Source organism: Mirounga angustirostris, unplaced genomic scaffold (genome assembly GCF_029215605.1).
Source record: "Mirounga angustirostris isolate CCGP_5_RB_7025 unplaced genomic scaffold, mMirAng1.0.hap1 SCAF_4, whole genome shotgun sequence".
In the NCBI taxonomy this organism is placed as follows: Eukaryota; Metazoa; Chordata; class Mammalia; order Carnivora; family Phocidae; genus Mirounga; species Mirounga angustirostris.
In genome coordinates, this window is record NW_026991712.1 from 8,947,541 (window position 1) to 8,968,296 (window position 20,756).

A 20,756-nucleotide genomic window follows, 5' to 3' on the forward strand; every position below is an offset into this window, starting at 1 on the left:
CTGCCTCAGTTTCCTCCTCTGTGGGTGGGGGTGACAACAGTTCCTGCCCCGCAGAGCTCTCCTGTGGACTAAGTGAGGTATGTGTGGCCCCAGCTCACAGTGAGGGTCCAACGGGGGCTGGTGCTTGCGGCTGTCGGACAGAAGTTTGCCTGGATCAGGACGCGGCTCCTTGGAGTACGGGGCCTGGAGCTGCTGTTGAAGAAGTCAGCTGGTGCGTGTGCGTGTGCGCGTGAGTGTGTCTGTGTGTGCGTGCACACTCGTGTATGCCTGTGTATGTGTGTGTGTGTGTGTGCACGCACATGGAGGAGGCAGGCTTAAAGAGTAGCAGCAACAAGGACAGATGGGCGGCCATAACCCCCGATCCGTGCAGCCCCCGCCCGCCAGGTCTGCTGTTCGAGAACTCTCAACAGGGCCTTGAAGACAACCCCCGCTAATGCCAGAGCACCTTGATATCCGCGCCCCCGGTTGCTGCTCCCCAACCTCCTCCTCCCCGTGTGCTCAGCACCTAGCCTGCCTTCTCTCACCAGGTCATGGGGGCTCTGTGAGCCGGGCTTTTGAAGTCCATTTTCCGGATGAAAGGCTGAGGCCCCGCCGGGAAGGGGCAGACCTGGCTCTCGCTCTGGGCCGTGTGCTACTGCCTGCCCTCACCCAGCACGCCCCCCCGCACAGGCTAACCCCGGGGTTCTTGTCTGCGTTTCAGCTGGAGAAGCCGGGGCTCAGAGACTAAAGCAGAGCCTGACGAGGACCACACCTTCGGACTCCTGGTTCTGGGCTCAGCAAGTCAGTTCATAGGTTCCTGCTCATCGTTCAGCCCTCTTGGCAATCAGGCCCAGGCCTTGTCAGATTCCCTGGCCCCTTCCCCAGCACAAAGCCTCTACTAAAAAGGCCAGTGTCGTGCCTTCCTCCCTGTTCCCTCTATACCCATCCTGCCCAGCCTTTCTGGTTTTGTTCATTCATTCATTCATTCAACCAACAAGTAAGCGTTGGGCACCTATAATGTGCATCCACAGTGACATCTACCGGAAAGTGTCAGGTCCAGAAGGGGAAAAGCATGAGCAAGGCCGGGGATAGGGCACAGCATGTGCCAAGGCCAGGGGGTGTGTACTTGCGGGAGGTAGGAGTTTGAAGGAGGGTGGCTCATGCATGGGACAAGGCAGCAGAGAGCTCCTGCAAAGTGACATGTTCCCTTCTACCTAGGCAAGAACAAGGACTCATGGGTGCCCACTGGCTGCTCCCCCTGGGTGGAAGCCAAGGGAAACTTCCTGGAGGGTAGCAGTCCCAACAACATCATCAACAGAGAAGAGGGAGGAAGACATTTCAAATGGAAGGAACAGCAGGGGCCTATGCACAGGAGAGAGGACACTTGAGTATTTAGGACAATGGCCCTTGAAATAGGGAAGAAGGTGAAAAAAGGCAATCCCAAAGGATGAGGGGGGAAGACAGGCTTGGCCAGACTCAGAGTGGGGAATATGGGGGTACCCAGGGCGTACCCAACTGCTCGAGGCTCTGTGTTCGACCCAGCTTGTCCTCTGGCACAGTGACATCCAGGAGTAGATCCCTGTGTCACAGGGCACTAAGACTCAAAAAGGTTAAGTGAGGTGCTCAAGATGCTCCCCTTTCTAAATTCAAACTCCATGGTTTACTCCTGATCATCCTGTTTGCAGAGTTCACTCTCTTCCCTCCAAGCTCTGTGCGTGGATTTGAGCCTCTAGGTTGGAGGAAACCCAGGGAGGGGCCGGAAATAGGACCCAGCTGAAGGTCACGGTACTCTCACTGGCAGCTGGGAGGAGTAGGGAGCTGGAGACAAGAGTGGATGATGGCCCCAGGGGTAGATGGAGCCATCCTCCCTGAGATGGGGAGGCTGTTGGGGACTGTAGTCCTCCAAGGGCCCTGTTACCCACTGGGGTACTTCCCGAACTTGCAAGGCCTCAAGGTTCATCTGTGGGGGGAAGTGTTAAAACTCTGAAGTCCTGGACCACTATCCAGCCTGACTCAGTAGGCCTGGGGGAGCCTGGGATTGCTCTTTGTAGGTAGAACTTGAGGATCCTCAGGACCAGGCCTGACTGGGGAACCCCTGAGATGGTGAGACCCCTTGGAGATTAAGCTGGGGGTGTGCTTTCCAGCTTTATGAGACCAGCGATATACTCTGAGGGTTGAAAGACGAGACGTAGGCAAAGAGGAAATCATCTTTGGACACCTTAAGGGGAGGACGCATGTTTGGAGGGTCATCCCAGAGCGTTGGACACCCCTTTTGGTGCCAAGGTCAGCGATGCACGTCCTAGAGCAATAGCATGAGAATCACAGCCCATGAGCCCTGCTGCTGGTGAGATAGTGGGCTGCCCAGGGAATGAGTGAATGGACCCTAGGACTCTGGTGGCTCCAGCTGGAAGCAAGCTTAGGGGTCTAGTCCAACCTCCTTATTTTTAAAACCAGATAACAAACACTGAGAAGGCAAGCATCCAGGCCAGTCCACCATCTGCCCCAAGGACAGGGTGACATGTCCTTGCTCTCTCAGAATATTCCTCCAAACTTCACCCCCCGACCCATCCTGCCCTGGGCAGGCTCATAGCACATGCCCCTTCTCTCACCTCCAAGACTCAATGCAGGCTTTCTGGAAGGGCAAGACTGGACCCCTCCCTTCCTCTTCTTTGGGCCCTGGACTCTCATTTCCTTTCACTCCTCCCACCCACCCCTAGCAGGGCTGAGCAGATCCACAGTTGATGTCCCAAGTCTGGACTTGCCTCAAGACTGAGGGCCTTGGGGTGGGTGAGCACAGAGGATATCACATCCCCTGGAATGTCCATTATTCTTGTTTTGAGAGGCACAGTTCCTTCTCCTCTGATTCTGTCCCCCTTCCCTCCCTCCGCCCCCCCCCCCCCCCATAGAGAAGAGCAGGAGGACAGTGGCAGATGAGCAGAATTTCAAGGCTAGAGGACAGACAGGAGTGATTTCTAAATTCAAGTGTGTGTGAAGAAGGGAGCAAGGGTGTTATACGAAAACAATGAAGCGTGGATCACCACATCAAAAAGTAATGATGTATGGTGACTAACATAACATAATAAAATAAAATTTAAAAAATATCACCAAGGTGCCAGTTAATGTGGACTTACCTGGGGGCTGTCCCCAGGAATTCAGGCTCAGAGCCCCAGAATTGGTATTTTTCTCCTGAAGTCCTCTGAGCTTCCTTTTGGATTCCTTAACATGCTCCTCTCTGCTAGCGTAAAAATCTATCTCCAACACATGAGCCATTCTTGACAGCGGGACAGAGATGACCATTTATCACCATGTCTCTAGAAACAGGAAGGGGCTGGGTGCACAGCAAAGCTGTCAGCGTCCATGGAATGAGTAAATGGATGGGCTATGAAACCATGGACAACATCAAGGGACTCAGGCTTGTAAGACACAAGTCTCAACTACAAGCACCATCATCATCACCACTGTTGTCTTTACCACCTTCACCCCACCACAACCATCACCGTCATCTCCATCTTCCTCACCATTGCCACCATCACCATCTTCATCATCACCACCACCACCATCATCATCATCACCACCACCATCATCACCATCATCATCACCATCATCACCATCATCATCACCACCACCATCATCATCACCATCATCACCACCACCACCATCATCATCACCATCACCATCACCACCATCATCATCACCATCATCACATCATCATCACCATCATCACCATCTCTACATCATCATCATCATCAACATCATCACCGCCATCACCATCTCTACCACCATCACCATCTCTACCACCATCATCATCATCATCATCATCACCATCATCACCACCATCACCACCATCACCATCTCTACAGCATCATCATCATCAACATCATCAACATCATCATCATCACCACAATCATCACCACCATCATCATCATTATCACCTTCATCACCACCACCATCAATCAGCACCATCATCTTCATCACAGCCACCATTAGTATTTCTCTCTCCTACGTGATAATCCAAACATGTTCCTCGACTCCCTCGAAATGTGCTGGGAAGCTGGCCAGGATGTGGAAAGCTTGGGTGCTTCAGGAGACCAACTCAGCCCTGAGCCCAGCACAGCCCACAGGTAAATCTGCCCTTCCTCTGGCCCACCTGGTGCTGAGTCTGGGGTCTTTATGAAGCCCTGCTCACTTGTTCAGACCTGGCACTTGTCTGCAGCCAGTGCTTCCAGTCACGCTGGGATGCCCCCATCGCTGCTATTGGAGCGAAGTGAATCATGTCCCACCTCCCCTTGGGTGTGCTGGGGATTCATGTGCTTTATCTCTGTTTCATTCCTTAATCTTCTCAATAACCGAAGGAAGCAAGTACTGATATTACGTCTTCTCACAGATGAAGAAACTGGCTCAGTGGAGGAGCTGGGATTAGAACCCTCAATATCTTTCCCTCCCCACCTACTAAAATCCACCTACATACACTTGCGTTTTCCCAGGCCAACACTGTCTAGTAAAACACAATGTGAACCATCTATGGAATTTTATATTTTCTAGCAGCCACACTGAAAACCAATAAGAACAAATAAGAAACCAGGGAAAATATTCTATTTGTTTAACCCAATATATTAGAAATATTCTTGTTTCAACATGGAGTCAATAGAAAAATTACAGTGAGCCTGTGATGTTCTTGTACTCATACTGAATCTTTGAAATATGGTATGTGTTCGACATCTCACATGGGATGAGCTACATTTCCGGCGCTCGGCGGCCTCATGTGGTGAGCGGCCACGTTGGACTGTGCTGGGATAAGGATGTTGCTGTCTGCTTCATAGGTGTGGTTTTCAACTGAGCTGATACACATAGAGAGCACTTAAGCAGTGTTTTCCTTCATTATCATCAGTGTTACTGAGGCCTGGGGAGCTCCAGAGGTATTGAATGAATGTATGATATGCCGAAACCTCACTCTTAGACATTCGCAGCATTCTATAGTTCTTGCTCAAAACTTCCTTCCTTGCTTTGCTTCCCCGGCTGTGGCTGGCAAGCCTCCCAGCCCCCCCCCCGGGGGCCCAGTGTGGACCATTGCTGTCTTACTTTCCTTGCTCCCATATGGAACCCACAGCATGTGCAGCGGCCCCTCCCTGCTGCCCAGAGAGATGGCCAAGGTTCCTGGGAGGAATCCCAGGCACAAATCCTTGTACACAGCCAAAGGCAGCCTCCTGGCGTTTGGCTGCTTTGTTGGCATGGGGCAGGGGCCTTTTCTAAACGTTGGGGGAGGTGAGTCCGCTGACGGGCCAGAGGTACTGCCCCGCCCATGGTCAGGGTCTGGTTCTCCGAGGAGCACTGCTCCCATGCCCATTCCAGAGGGTGAGGCTTTGCCAAGCGCCGTGCCAGGTGGAAAACGCCTGTCCGTGCCGCACTCCCGCCAGCATCCTGGACAAGCGGCGAGTGGGAGGGGCCGCGGCTGTGAGCAGAGCCTCTAAGTTGCAGGAAGAGGCTCCGAGCAGGGGCCTGGGGTGGGGTTTGAAAGGCTGGCTCGGGTCCAAAGCTATGGACAGGACATGTAAAGAAGGCGTATCATCTGTTCTCACATTTTTAAGAGGGATATGCCGTGTCCTGCGCCACGCTGCTCTGCGGTCGGTCCTAGGAGCGGAGAATGAGCTTGCATTCCATACCCTCCACGTGCATCCCTGTGCATTCACACACACCATGGCGACTTGCACACTCAGACGAGCCGCGATGTCAGATACCCGTGCGTGCACACACCTGTGCCCATCCCCACGTACATTTGCACGGGAGGAGGGGCGGGGGTCGCCCCTGCACACTGACTACCACGGACCTAATGTGTGTCCAGGAATTAATTTCCTGGCACATAATTTGTTTACCCAGTCACGGGCTTCTGAGAGGCTTCCCTGACGCAGCCCTGTGGTCACTCCCCAGCAGCGGCAGGGAGCTGCGTAGGGTCGAGGTCCTGAGCCCCGATGAACAAGAGAAGACGGGGAGGCCCCCAGTAGTCAAGGGTCCTGCGGCCACAGGCAGAGCCAGGGACAGAGCTTATACCCAACCTCTCTCTCCTGGATGACTCCACCCCTGCCGCCTCGCTTCCCCACATGTGGGTGGCTGTCCTCTGTCTCTAGCCCGTACACTTTATAGGGGCAGAAACTGTGTTTCTGGGCAGAAACCTCTCATTTCTCGGCAAGTACCCGCACCAGGGAGCCAGCAGGCGGTATGGCAAAGCACAGGACCAAGGTTCAAAATCAACCCTACTCATTACCAGCTGTGTGGCCTTGGGCGAATTACTGAACCTCTCAGACCTTCAGTTTCGGCGCCTACAAAGAGGACTCGTCACATCTGCTTCAGGGTATTGCTATGACGATTTCAGGAAGTGTTCAATAAATGCTAGTGAATGTCTGTTGCATGATCCGAGGAAGGTCTTATCGGCATACATATAGAGCACTTGGCACGGGACGTGATAACACCCACTAAATGCAGCCCCTTTCTCGTGGCGCAGGGTGGATACTCTCCAGTAGAAGGAAGAAAAGAACAAAGAGATGGAAAAACCAGTCGTATCTGTAGTCACCTTTATCATAGTTCACGTTCCCAAGTCGACTTGGCTGAGTTTCTGAGCTCACTGCCCTGTCCTCCTCAATTTCTCTCTTCCTGGTTGGCATCTTGCTCCTTCAATTACAGAACTTTTAGATAATTTTTTACTATCCAATAGGGCAAGTCTTCCCTCAGAACGCTACTTCCTCAAAGTTTTTTCTTGGCAATTCTCACAACCTTTTCTTCCATATGAACATCTATAATCATTTTTCCAGTAAACTCCCACTGGGCGCCTGAGGGAACTTGCATTCCTATTATATATTAGTGAGCAGAGGACGGCCATGTATGGAGTTTGGCCAGAAAGCAAAGACCTGGTCGCCATCTGTCTCACAGCCCTCGCTGGGGGCGTCAGGATGCTCTGAGAGCTCCCTTTGTCTGGGAGCTCCTGGATCTGGACACCAGTGTGGGCTGGGTCGTGTTGGGTGCCCAGAGAAGGTCCTCGGGGTGAGGGGGAGCTGCAGAGAAGAGAGGTCCCGAGCCTCCCCTTCAGTCTGCTGTCTGGGTCTGTCCGGACTCTTGGATCCCATGCTGCATGGCCCATAGCTGAGCCCGGGGATCTGGACCCCTTTCTTCCCCAGCACCTCCTGCTCTGGGAGGTAACGGGCTCCCGTGTACTTGGCCCTGCCTACAGCTTCTTTCCTTCTCCTTGCTCAGACTCCTGCTACCCTACACATCTCACCTCTCCTCCATCCACCCCTTGTCCTTCCAGCCATAGCAACCCCCAATAAAGACTGCTTCAGCTCCTCGTGGTTGCTCTAGTCTGTAGGAAATGCTTGGTTGCCCCTCAGCTAGGAAAGCTCTGGAAGAAAGAGCAGGATTTGGCAGGGGAAGATCTAAATTGGAGCGCTGGCCACTTATTCATTGTGAGACTCTGAACAAGTTCCTTGCTTGCCTTAAGCTTCCATTTCTTTCTTCTGTAAAATGAAGTTAGTATCTCCTTTTGTAGCACGGTGGGCACCATGCAAGGTTCAAAGGATTTCACAATGAATCACACAGATAAACTCCTTGCCCTCCTTAAACCTACTGCGGTGCTTGGAGGAACCTCCATCCCCCAGGTCCAGAGGCAACCGGGCTGTGGTCGGCCACCAGCTCTCAGCCTCAGATCTGGCTGAGTCAGAATCAGTGTCTTTGAGCCCGTGGGCGAGTCGCTTTACCCCTGAGCCTCAGCTCCCTCATCCACAAATGGGGCGCATTGATCCCCAAGGAAGCTGTCATTGGGAGTGGGTAACGAAATCCTTCTTGACGCCTTCCCTCTGTCTCTCGGCTTTACTACTGGCAGAAGGCACTGGCCGGGGCTGTGGGGTCTTGGATTCAGTTCTTCCCAGCTGCCCACCTCCTGCCTGCCCTGGGTCTGCCTCTAACCCACAGCCAGCAGGCTGCGTGCTTCTTGGAGGTGCGGACCCTTCCCCCTTCCCTTCGGAGTGCCTGGGCTAGACAGAGGAGAGAGAGAACCCTCGGGATCCCCCGAAAGAGCAGGTGTCACGTGCAGGGCCCCAGGGCGCACGCTTCATAAGCTGTAGAGGGCTGTGCCAGCGGAGGCACCAGCAGTCGGGGGTGGAAACCACCCCAAGCAATGTTTGCTCAAGAGAGGCGCTTGTGTTGAAAGCTGGCGTTTTCCTTTCCAGCTTCTATGGGTGTTTTCCGACTCCTCTCCGTGTAGTATCCCCAGCACTTGGAGACTCACGTTCCAAACCCAAGACTTTACAAGTCTCCTGCCAGCGTCTTCGCTTAGCACTACGCGGGGATGAGTGACTGGCCCAAGGTCACACGGCCAGTCTGGGCAGAGCTGGGACTGGAGTCCAGGCCCCCGACTCCCCGCTCCAACAAGTGCCCCTTTCTGCTGAGTTTCAGGTGGGAAAGAAGGGCGTGGACCACTTGTTTGCTTTGTCCGCCCCCCAGGGGCTGCCCCCTCCCCCGACTCCACCAGCTGACCCCGCACAGCCCCACCCCCCACCCCCCGGGCTTCGCCCTGGCCCCTACGTGGGCGCCAGCTTGCCCCCACACTTCCAGCCCCTCTCGATCTGCCCACCCGTGTAGCAGAACGGGCTGGAGAATGGGATCGGGGGCCCCTCTGTAAGCCCCTGCAGGCGGGACTCACCGCGGCCAGGGCGCTTCCCGCGGCTACTGCTGTCACCGCTGCCAGTGTCCAGGGCAGGAGCCACCTCATGCCTGGAAGTCAGGGGCAAAGGCATCGACCGAGCCGCCCAGAGGATCCGGCCGCCTCTCGGGGGAGCTGGGCCGAGAGACTGGCCTGGCCCATCAGGAGCAGGAGATATGCCGCTTCCCACAGCCCTGGGGGGGGGTTATTAAAGCAAGATCTGACGTCAGAGTTTAGGACAAACCCTGCATTTTCCTCTGAAAAAACTTTTCCTGCCTCTCTCTCTCTCTTTTTTTTTCCTTTCTTCCCTCTGTCCCCACCTCCAGCCCAAGCTTGGCCAGCCTCTCGGGCTCTGACAGCTCTTAAAGGGAAAGTTACAGGGCTATGATTTCACACTGGGGCAGTGAATTCGCACAGAGGGAGCTGGGGTCATCCTGCCGAGGTATTTCACCAAGGTGGGGAGGGGGACATTGCAGGAGGGCTCAAGGTGGAGGCGGGGATACCCTTACCCCAGGCTGGCGGGGGGCTTTGAACGTGCTCCCAGCGGAGAGAAGTAAACTCCCTCCCGTTTCTTCAGACTGCTCCTACTTCTGGTTTTCATTTGCCATCATTCACTCTTCTCTCCCTGGCTGCAAGCAAAGGAGGGTGGCTCTGAGAGCAGCCATCTAGAAATGATAGGAATTTACAAATGACCTCAGCTCTGGGGCTCAGGTTCTCATCAGCCCTCCAGGACCAATTAAAGCCGTGGCGGCCAATTCACAGCCGTTCCTGTTTCCTATCATCAGCCCGAGAGGCCCTTCTGGTGCTGGCGCTGTCTCTCCACGTCTGGGCGCTTGTTATCACTGGTGGGCTCGGATGCCTCGCCTGGTCCCTGCTGGACACTGCCACACAGGTGAGGGGTCTCCTCTGGGGCCCCGTCTACCCTTTTCCAGCCCCCTCATCCCCGTGGGGATCTCAGCAACTGCCTCCTGACTGGCCCCCAGCCTCCCCTCCCGACACCCATTGTCTATGTCCTCTAGGACTTCCCAGAGCCATCAGAGCGAACCTTGGAAAATTGAACCAAGATCCCTCCTGGCTACAGCCTCCCCGAGCCTGCCCAGTGACTTACGCGGAATCCCCAGTCCTGGCGAGGCGTCCGAGACCTCCCCGCACACTTCTCTGTCCACTCTCCCTGTGCTACACTTGACCATGCCGGCCGCCTTGCGGGTCCTCTCACACCCCAGCAAGGTCCCATCCCTGTGCTTCCCGTAGCAGTCACTCCCTCTCTTCTCTTTTCCTTGCAGCCTCTACAAGGGGACGTGGAGCATGCATGGCTGCTTAGTGGTGGTGTAGGTTTGTGACCATAGACGTGACCCCTCAAGAGGGCTCCTAGAAAAGATTGAATCCTTTGGAAGGAGATTATTCTCTACTCATTCTTTTTACCTTGTGTGCAGAGTTGATGGCTGGAGCTGCAGCAGTCATATTGGGTACAAGAGGCACAAGCTTGAGGATGAAAAGCCAACGTGCTGAGGATGGTAGAGCAGAAAGAGGAAAAGAGCTTGGGGCTTTGGGATTTTATGGTATTACTGAACCAAACCTGGAGCAGCTACCTCCAGACTTTCTGTCACATGAGCTAATTCAGTGACTTACTGAGTAAGCTGAAGTTAGATATTTTATTCCTTGGTGCCAAAATCTCCTAACTGTTACATGGGGCTTTACAAAAATCATGCATATCAAGTGCCCAAGGAGGGGGGGTATGTTACATGGAGACTGCTCTATAAATGTGAATCCTTGCTTCCTTCTTATAAACTTACTTGCTGCTCTTCAAAATAAGTCCCATGAAGCAAGTATGGTCAACAAGTGTCATTAAAGGAGTCACGCAAGGTGTTAGGTGCTAATCCAGGTTCGGTGACCCTTTGATGAACACCAGGTGCAGATCGGTTCCATGCTATGAGCTATCTGATGACCCTAAGGGAGACAGAGTGGAATGTCAGAGTTGCTAGCTGATCTGAGGGCATACACTAACTTAGTGGAAGGTGTGGGGCTGGATCCCAAGAATCTGAACCCTGACTGACAAGGCAGAGTCAGGATCTGACACTTCCAAGTGAGTGAGCTTGACCTGCCAAAGGCTCTCGATGTTCTCTGCTAGGAGCCAAGCAGAACCCAGAGAATGCTGGGTCGTTTTGGGAAATCTGTTGGTGGGGAGCAATTGGAGCAGACACGCCAAAGCATGATACGGTGCTGCTCACGTGCTCCTGCTGGGGAAGCCTCAGGCGGCCCAGCTGGTCCCCCTGGAACCTGCCAGCCTTCAGCACCCGTGACACCTGGAGAGAGGTGACACAGTGACTCAGGCAGAGTGTTGCCACTTACTGGAGGGCCTTGGACAACCAACAGTCTCTCTGTACTTCGGTTTCCTTTGTGTAAAGAAATAGGATTGTGTTAGTGCACGAGCCAGGTAGGTGTGTCCCGGCATTTGTGAATGGTGGCGTCGGAATGGACCGGTATGACTGGGTCGCCCTATGTCCATCCTGCTTCAGGGGTCCGGCATCTTGAAAGAGCTCATGGTGCAGCCTGGGTGTGTGGCTGGGGTCCGCCTTGGTGGGTGGGGGTGCAGGGCCAGACACTTCCTGCACGCGAGCTGGACAAACTCTAAGCAACTGGCTGGTGGTGACTGGGACTCTAGCTGCCATTTATGGGGCATCCACCATGTTCCAGTAACACTCGATGTCCCACCAAAGCCTCCTCTCAGATCCCGCTCTGGCCCCATCCCCATCCTGCAGATGAGGAAACTGAGGCCTGGGGAGAGGAAGTGCCGGGTGGCAGCATTCAGCAGGCGCGGCAGAATCGTGATCGGAACTCAGACCTGAGCGGCTTCAGAACAAGGCTTTCTTCCAGCAGGCCAAGTGTGGGACAAATAAATGGGTGGGTGCAGGAATGAATGAACACGGTAAATGGACAGACGGGTGGGCAGATGGAGGAATGCGTGCAGAGATGGGTCCACTGTCTGGAATGTTCCAGTTCCCAAGCTGTCCCAGGCTGGGCTCCACATCTGTTCTCTGCATCCATGTCTCCTTTCCCTGACCATTCTGCTGACACAGGCCCTGGGGGGTCTCATAGATGGTGAGGTGCAAGGGCAAGACCAGCCCCACGTCTTCCTCTCTGGGCCATATCCCCGGCAGCCGCCCAGAACGCAGCACGGTGCATGCCCAAGACACACTGAGCGAGCGGCCAGGTGAACGAGTGGAGCAGGTGAGGAGGTGCTGAGGGGATGTACAGACGATGAGGGAAGGAAGGAAAGAAGGAGGGGAAGGAGGAGAGAAGGAGGGAAGAGGGAGAGAAGAAGGGAAGGGGGAAGGAGGGAAGGGGGAGGGAGGGAAGGCAGGAAGAGGGAAAGGGGGAGGGAAGGGAGGAGGGGGAGGGAACGTAGGAAGGGGGAAGGAGGGAAGGAAGGGGGGCCATACAGGGCCCCATCTGCACATAGCCTTGTCTCCTCACTCCACCTCCCCCCTGCTCTCCATGCCTCTCCCCACCCCCCACCCCCAACAGCAAGGACCTGCATCCTTGAACTCCTGCCATCCGTATGTATCTTTGTAAAATATGTAGTGAGGGTTTTGATTTAATAATCGAGTATGAAGCATGAACTATGTGCTAAGCTCTGCTCTGAGAACCTTACAGGGAGGGAGGTGCTGATTTCATCCCTCTATATATTTGGGGAAGTTGAAGTGCAGAGAGCTGAAGGGTCAGCAAGTAAGTCACAGTGCAGAGTCAAGAGCAGAGCGTGGGCTCTTCCTGCAGATGAAGGGCGGGATACGGCCTCCTGCAACCACCCTCCAGCTCCTGTTTCCCACTCACTTCTGTGGTTTTCTGAACCCTCCACTCCTTCTTTCTGGAGTGTGGCTTCTGCTGTTCCTCAGTTTCCCCAGTGTGCAATCTTCAGATTCGGCCTCATCACATTGCCCTCATGAGGGGCCCTCACGTGACCTCCAGCTCCTGCCTGGCAGGCTCAGACATGTCCCCTTACAGGCCAGTGGGAGGGTTTCTGTGAGATTCGGGCCTCACCGTTAGTTGTCACTGTGGCTGATGCTGTTCCTGTGTAGCTAATGCACAGGTCTGGGTGGGACCCTGCCTCCTGCCGTTCCCTGGCCGTGTGACTTCTCTGGTTTGCCTGCTGGTTTCTCTGCCTCTAACACGGGGATGAGGGAGGTGCTGATCGCTCTGAACTGTTCCCAGCCCAGAGTCAGTGCTGTGTGAGGGTGTGTTCAAGCCGCTGAGCACATCGGCAGGGCTCCATAGCACCCCTCGTCTGTAATGAATGTTCTCACTTGGCCTCTGCTGGGGGAGCAGGGCAGGGACTGGACAAGGTCAGCTCTGTGACCTGCCCCCAGGCCTGACACACATCAGGCACTGCAGACGTGTGCAGCGAAGGACAGGGGAGGCTGCGCGGGGCAGAGTTTGCCTGGAGCCTCATTACCAAAAGCCTCCACTTCACCTCTTGCAGAGTCCCTGTCTCCAGCTGTCTGCATGTTCTCTTTTAGTCTGAGCAGAGCTTCGAGGAGCTTCCTGCAGCAGACCTCCCAGAGCTGTAAATACATTCCAAAGAGGGCCTGGAGGAGGGGGTTCAAGAACCTCTGTTCATTTAAGAGCATTCCTAGGCCAAACAGTAAGGCCGCCTTGACCAGAACCAGATGCACGGAAGATTCCAGAGACACTCAGGACCAGGCGCCCAGGAAGCCCCAGATCTGCTCACAGCCTATTTGTCATTTGTTTGTCCCATGAATGATCACCGAGCCCACATTGTGCAGGCAGCGCGATGCCAGTTCCAGGGGCTCCTCAGACCCACACAACACACCCCTGCCTGGGAGAGAGAGGCCGGTTGTCCTAAACCAACCTGACCGCTTCCGAAGGCAGAGGAGTGAACGTGGGTCTGCTGTGCCTCCCTGCCACGCTCGCTCGGTGGCCCAGGTGGGGCTCTGCTCTCCTCCTGGGCCGCAAGCAAGGATGGAAGAACCCTTAAAGGGGTCACCCTTGACCCCAGGACTGCCTAGATTCCAAGGGGTCAAGGTAACCAACCCTCATGCTCAGCCAGAACACCTAGGTCTGCTCCAGGAGGCTGGAGTCACGGGGAGCCCCTGGATGGTTCCCCTGCTTACTCCTTGCTTCTAGAGCAACGACTGACTTGGGCAGGAGAACACCTCTAGCATCAGCCATGGCCATAGGTGGGGATCCCCAGGACCCCCCCATGTCTCACCTGGGAAGGTAGAAGGGGAAAGCAAGAGCATTGGGGTCAGGTGGGTCTACACCAAACTCTCCCTTTGTTATGCATCATGTGGCAGATCTTGGGGAAGCCAATTCTAGTCTCTGAGCCTCAGTTTTCCTATCTGTAAAATGGGGTTAACAATCATATCTACCTCTTAGGGCCGTGATGGAGATTAAATTAGTTCTCGGTCTGTGGTAGATGCTGAATACATGGTTATGATTAATATGCTTTTTGCTCTTCATCACAGAGACTTTGCCTGTGTCCCTTCCTGGGTCACCCCGAGCTTCCCCTGAGTGTGCTCTCCTCAGCATGGCTGGGGGTTGGGACCCAGTATCCCCAGTTCTTCTCTGTCTCTGCCTCCTCCAGTAAAATCCCATAGTCCTCCCAGTCCTCAGGTTGTGGGCTTCTGCCAGTCTCTTTGATGAAAATGAGCAGGGGGGAGTGGGGACACAGGTGCCAATAAGGAAAGACAAATGGAAACAGTGAGACAGGGACAGCAGGGCCACCTAGGCTGACTGGCTCCTAATTCCCTGGTGGCTTTCTCCTAAAGGAGTGGCGGGGTCCTCTGACCTGAGACCCTTTGAATGCAAACACAAATGTGCCCTCAACTTGTCTACCCCGAGACCCCTTTCTGCCCGGACCCACAGGGTCTTTGGGGGCCCTCGACCTGGAGCATCCGTGGCATCTCCAACCTGGGATTCCCAGGTGGCTGAGAGGCAGCTGCTGTGGATGGGAGCAGGGACAGGCTCCCAGGACCACGCCAGTCCTTTCCATCTCTCCCCCAACTCTGAGCTGACCCTCAGTGACTCCAGAGATGGCAGTGATAAAAGGAAACCTCCTTCACCTTCTTCTAAAAGGACAATGCTATCTACCTCATGAGATTTTAGTGAGTCTTAAAGTAAATGAATCTGTGTCTCAGATCCCTGTGAAGTTGGCGACATGGGTTACTTCTCGGTTGGCTACTCGCCCAAGGCCTCTCTATGTTTGTTTTGTTTTTTTTTAAAAGATTTTATTTATTTATTTGAGAGGGAGAGAATGAGAGACAGAGAGCACAAGAGGGAAGAGGGCAGAGGGGGAAGCAGACCCCCCGCCGAGCAGGGAGCCCGATGTGGGACTCGATCCCGGGACTCCAGGATCATGACCTGAGCCGAAGGCAGTCGCTTAAACAACTGAGCCACCCAGGCGCCCTCTCTCTGTTTTTTTTAAGACTTTAGTTTCTTAGTTTTAGGTTTAGAATAAAGCTGAGAGAAAGGTATAGAGATTTCCCATATGCCCGCTGCCCATACATAGAACAGCCTCCCCACTATCACTGTCACCCACCGAAATGGCACGTTTTCTACCAGGGATGAACCGACACTGACTCACGCTCATCACCCAAAGTCCACAGGCACAATAGGGCTCCTTCTTGATGCCGTACACACCATAGGTATGGACAGACATTCCATGGCCTGCAGCTGTTAAAATATCCTAGAGTATTTGGGGCGCCTGGGTGGCTCAGTCGGTTAGGCGACTGCCTTCGGCTCAGATCATGATCCTGGAGTCCCGGGATCGAGTCCCGCATCGGGCTCCCTGCTCGGCAGGGAGTCTGCTTCTCCCTCTGACCCTCCTCCCTCTCATGCTCTCTGTCTCTCATTCTCTCTCTCTCAAATAAATAAATAAAATCTTTAAAATATCCCAGAGTATTTTCACCACCCTAAAACTCCTCTGTGCTCCGTCCGCTCACCTCCCCTCACACCAACCCTTGGCAACTGCTGAACTTTTTACTGTGTCCACAGTTTTGCCTTTTTCAGAGCGTTATACGATCGGAATCCCGCAGTATCTAGCCTTTTCAGATTGACTTCTTCCACGTGGTGTTATGTTCTGAAGATTTCTCCATGTCTCTTTAGCGCTGAATAATATTCCATTTTCTGTATATACCACAGGTTATTTATCCACTCACCTACTGAAGGGTGGCTCGGTTGCTTCCAAGCGTGGCAGCTGTGAATCAAACTGTAATAAACGGGCGCCTGGGTGGCTCAGTTGGTTAAGCGACTGCCTTAGGCTCAGGTCATGGTCCTGGAGTCCCTGGATGGAGTCCCGCATCGGGCTCCCTGCTCGGCAGGGAGCCTGCTTCTGCCTCTGACCCTCCCCCCTTTCATGTGCTCTCTCTCTCTCATTCTCTCTGTCTCAAATAAATAAATAAAATCTTTAAAAAAAAAAAAAAAGATGTTACATCATCTTTAAAAAAAAAAAACTGTAATAAACATCTGCGTGCAGGTTTTTGTGTGGACATAAGTTCTCAGCTCCTTTGGGTAAATACCAAGGGGCTCAATTGTCGGCTCTATGGTAAGAGTAGGTTTCTTTTTGTAAGACACCACCAAATTGTCTTCCAAAGCGGTTGCTGCATTTTGCATCCCCCGCCATCAGTGAATGAGAGTTCCTGTGGTCCCATAGCCTCGCCCACACTTGGTGCTGTCAATGTTCTGGATTTGGGCCGTTCTAATAGGTGTGTAGCAGTTCCTCAGTATTGTTTTAATACTCCCATGTTTTATTTAATTCATTGCCTCAGAGCCGCTGGATGAAGCAGGTACTAACATCATCCCCATTTTACTGAAGCAGAAACGGGTTCACAGAGGTGAGTAAAGGGTCAAAGTCACCAGACGGGTGGAGCTGGGGCTTGGACCCCAGAATGCCAGAGCCCTTACCCACGTTTACGCCTCTCTGAGCGAGGGGCATGCAAAGCTCCAGGTCTCGTGCATGTTCGAGGAGGAAAGGAGAGTGATCTGGAGCCCTGGGCAGGCTTGGTGGGAAAAGTGGGTGCTCATTGAGTGGTGGGGGCTGTGCTGGGTGTGGGTGGCAGTCAGCAGGAAGGTTGCCGGGTTCCAGGCTCGAAAGCAGCGAGCAGCCTGGTTTCGGAAAGGAGCATAATGTCACCCTTGTCCTTGGCACTGAGGCTTTTCAAAACGCCACTGAAGGAACCTCAGAGAAGCAGGTTCAAAGCCAGCCTGCAGGAGACTCCCCAGCCTTTGTGCCGCATGGGGGGCTAGGTTGGGCCAGGGATGGGCCTGTCTGTTTCATTTTTGAGTTCCTGGGCATCTGACCAGCCTCAGATGCAGCCCAGTGTGGTCTGGACATTCTCAAAAGTCACTGTATATGGAATTCACTTTTTAAAATGTACAGATCCCCAGGACTGCGACCCAGAGGCTCTGAGCTAGTGTGTCTGGGAAAGGCTGCAAATTTGCTTTTAAACAAACACTTCCTGGTAAGTCTGCGGGAGGGCTTCCCTGGAGCCTGTTTTGAGAAACAGGGCAGAGTAAGCAAGCCTGTGCCCTGGGTATAAGCAGGCCTGAACTGGATTCAGCTCCTGCCAGCTTTTCACCTTGGAAGAGCCGTTTACATTCTCTGAGGCTCTTTTTTTTTTTTTTTTTTTTAAAGATTTTATTTATTTATTTGAGAGAGAGAATGAGATAGAGAGAGAGATCATGAGGGTCAGAAGGAGAAGCAGACTCCTCGCCGAGCAGGGAGCCCGATGCGGGACTCGATCCCGGGACTCCAGGATCATGACCTGAGCCGAAGGCAGTCGCTTAATCGACTGAGCCACCCAGGTGCCCCTTCTCTGAGCCTCTTATTTCTCATCTGTAAAATGGGCTGATGATGTGTTCTGTTGGGGACTGCGAGGTTGGAATGGAGCCACTGTGTTAGCGTGTGAGGGCTGCCCCCCAAAATGACCATAGCCTGGGTAGCTGACATCAGTAGGCACATATCCTCTCATAATTCTGGAGGTCAGAAACTGGAAATCCAGGAGCTGGCCAGCCTGTAGTCCCCCCGGAGTTTCTAGGGGAGAAGGCTTCCGTGCCTCTTCTGGCTCCTGGTGGCCCCAGGCTTCCCTTGGCTTGTGGCTGCATAATCTCAGTGGGTGCCTCGACTCGGCTTCTCTGTCCGTGTGTCTGTCCTCTGTGTGTCTCTATAGGGACACGAGTCATTGGACCAGGGCCCGCCCGAAGAGCCCAGGCTGATCTCATCTCAAGATCTTTAACTTATTTCCATTTGTAAAGACCTCTTTCCCAAATACGGTCACATCCCCAGCCTCTGGAGATGAGGACATGGATATGGCTTCTTGGCAGTCACCATTCAACCCATCACAGTGACGCTTATGAAAACTAGGCGTGATGCCTGGGACATGACAGGGACTCCAAAAGCATGGATCTCCTCCTCCTCCCACTCTTTCTTGTCTCTCTCTTGGGAAATCCTGTCATCTCCACCTTCCAGACAAGGTGCAACATGACTTCTCGCCACTTCCACAGCCACCACACAGGGCCTGGGACAGTGTTGCCTTGGGCGGGTGGCCATCCTGAGAAGCTCTGGGTGGCGCTCTGATGGCTGAGGCTGGACACACAGGTACAGAGCAGCTGCAGTCGGGGGGCGGTGGGGAGGTGCCCTGGCTGGCCCTCAGGAGAACTGGGGCTTCCAGAGTCAACCCAGCTGCTCGACATTTCCTGGGGGTCGTGGGCCGACAGCTCCCCACCCAGCCCTATCCAGGAGGCCTCCTGTCTGCAGCTTAAAGGCTCCATGGCTCTGTATCCAAATGCCCATCTCTGCTGTACAGGCTGTGTTCGTTTGGAGGGAAGGGAGCTTATCAAGGGCCCCAGCAGAAAGTGGGGTTTTCTAATGTGAAAGACCGATGTCCTTTCCCTTGTGCCCAGGACTGCTCCTGACTACCGTCCAGCCTCATCTCGTACCACAACCCTCCCCTTCCCTCAGCTCAGGCTAGGCTGGAAATAATGGGTTCCACTGAAGCACATGGGAAGTTTTTTAATGGAATTTCAGGCACTGAAGCTTACACACACGAGTACTGAACAGGGCTGCGCAGATTTGGGAGGAAGGAGGTGGGGGGAGTTGGAGAATCGTCCCTGCTAAGTCCGCCAGATTTTGACTTTGACCCTGCTGCCCATTATGACAGCCGTGCCCACCTGGTCTCTGGCAGTTACCCCTCTGGATCTTCATCATCCTCACTGAATTCAGAGAGCCTGTTGGCTGGAGCAGCTTCTGCTGTCAGCAGTGGCCTGCCGAAGATGTCCACATTAGCATCTCTCCCATCCCAAAGGCTTGGGGACCTGGGTATCCCTGGGACTCTCCTGGGGGTATAGCTCGGGGCAAGTGAACAGATGTATTAAAAAAAAAAATCCCAGTAATCCAGTCTCCCTAAGTCCATTATGGAACATTAAGAAAGTTCTGGTATGCCAACTTCATTCTATACTGGCCACCTTTGGGTCCGGGTTTCAGGGACTTTACCTAACTGACTGTTAGAACTACTCCCAGCCGTTTGAGCCGACACGCTGGACCACGGGTGTCTGGATCATGAGCTCACGTCAATAAATAAGGCTTGATCCAATATCATATTTCTTTCACCCTAGTCTAACATCCTTATGAATCGTGTAAATGCACATGACTCAAGTGCCTATGGATATAAATCAGCAAAACTTTGTAGGTGACAAACTGGACCCTGGTGCTGCCGGAAATTGCATGAGGCTGTTAATCTGGAGGCAGTGAGAGGTGGTGGAAGTGGGTCTTGGGGAGGACCAGCCTGTCCTGACATGCAGAACATTTCTTAGTGGGTTCTACAGACGGGTGAAGATGATCTTCTTAGATGGGAAGGGAGGTTTGTTCCACCTGGAAAGTGAAGCTTACAGAATTAAGGAGTCCACGGTCCTCAGATTCATTGAAATGCCCATCTGTCCTCATCTCAATATTGAGGGTACCACTCTTTCAATGCCTTCTTCCTTGCAGGCTATGAATTCAATTTGCATTATCACTCAGTCACCCCAGGATTTGATGTTGGGTTTGGCTTTCAGAAATCTCAACCCTTTGACTACCAAAGACAAGGATTTCTTTCAGAACCACAATGGAAACACACACACTGCTTTTTGTGCAAACCTATGTTTGTCTTCCTCTCCCCCCACCTCCCTCACCCCCACCCCCGTCTCCTCCTCTCCATCCTCTGGTTCACACATCCTGGATGTTGGGAGAAAAACATTCTAGACACATGGCATCCTGCTATAGTCTCAGTTCTCCCAAGCTCCGGCCGGAAATGGGGAAGTCTGCCATGGTGGTCTTGTCCGTCAGCGGCTGGATGCTTGGGACCAAGGGTTGGGAGTCACTGCCTCCTGAAAGCACATCCACACACTCCCCCTGCTTCCCGAAGATGATCCGCGGAAGATGAAGCCTGCACGGCCATGCACCCCTCCCATTATAGGCTGGGGCAGCCATTCTGCAGAGCAGTCAACACTGCTTGATAAAATACCATGCTCAGGCTTTGGCCCTAAGGCCCAGCACCCCTAGTCCTTGTGTATACGCTTTGAGTCATTTCCCTGGGGGCCAAACGTGGGCCCTAGAGGAAGACACTCACCCAGGTTTTGCTTGTGGTGATGAGGAGCTGGAGGCAAACTTCCTTCCACCTTGGTTTGGCAAATGGGGAGGTAAACTGTTGACGATTCCAGCCCGAGGGTCCCGTGTGGCAGTTAGAAACAACAGACGGATGTGTACAGAGCCACAGGCGGGGACCTTGCAGCCCCGCGCTGGAGGAAGGACCTGAGATGGCAATGAGGCCTCCAGCCAGCACCCCTGACGTGCATCCAAGTCAGAGGCACACAACCCAACTCCCTTCCTACAAGCGTATGTTGGCGTTCGAGGGCTCGCACTTCAGATGCTGCCCATGGCAGTAGGGGGAGGACGGCGGGGGAGGGCTGGGAGGAAGGGGCACAGAATGGACCCAGAAAGGAAATCTTGACAGTACTGATGATAGCGGGCCATGGACAGGGCGAGTGCAGCTGATTTTCCCCGTCGGCACCCAGGCAACAAAACACATTTAAGAGAAAT

At 53.7% G+C, this 20,756-nt stretch overlaps 1 protein-coding gene across 1 annotated transcript in view; it reads right to left on the minus strand.

Annotated features, from left to right (window-relative positions):
- The window catches only part of CCN4 (cellular communication network factor 4), a 38,957-nt gene extending 30,050 nt beyond the window's left edge, over positions 1–8,907 (minus strand). Inside the window, exon 1 of the mRNA XM_054512439.2 lies at positions 8,666–8,907. Coding sequence (XP_054368414.1) covers positions 8,666–8,734 — 69 coding nt within the window. The 5' untranslated portion in view covers positions 8,735–8,907. The remainder of the gene's footprint in view (positions 1–8,665) is intronic.
- Between the last annotated feature and the right edge of the window lie 11,849 nt (positions 8,908–20,756).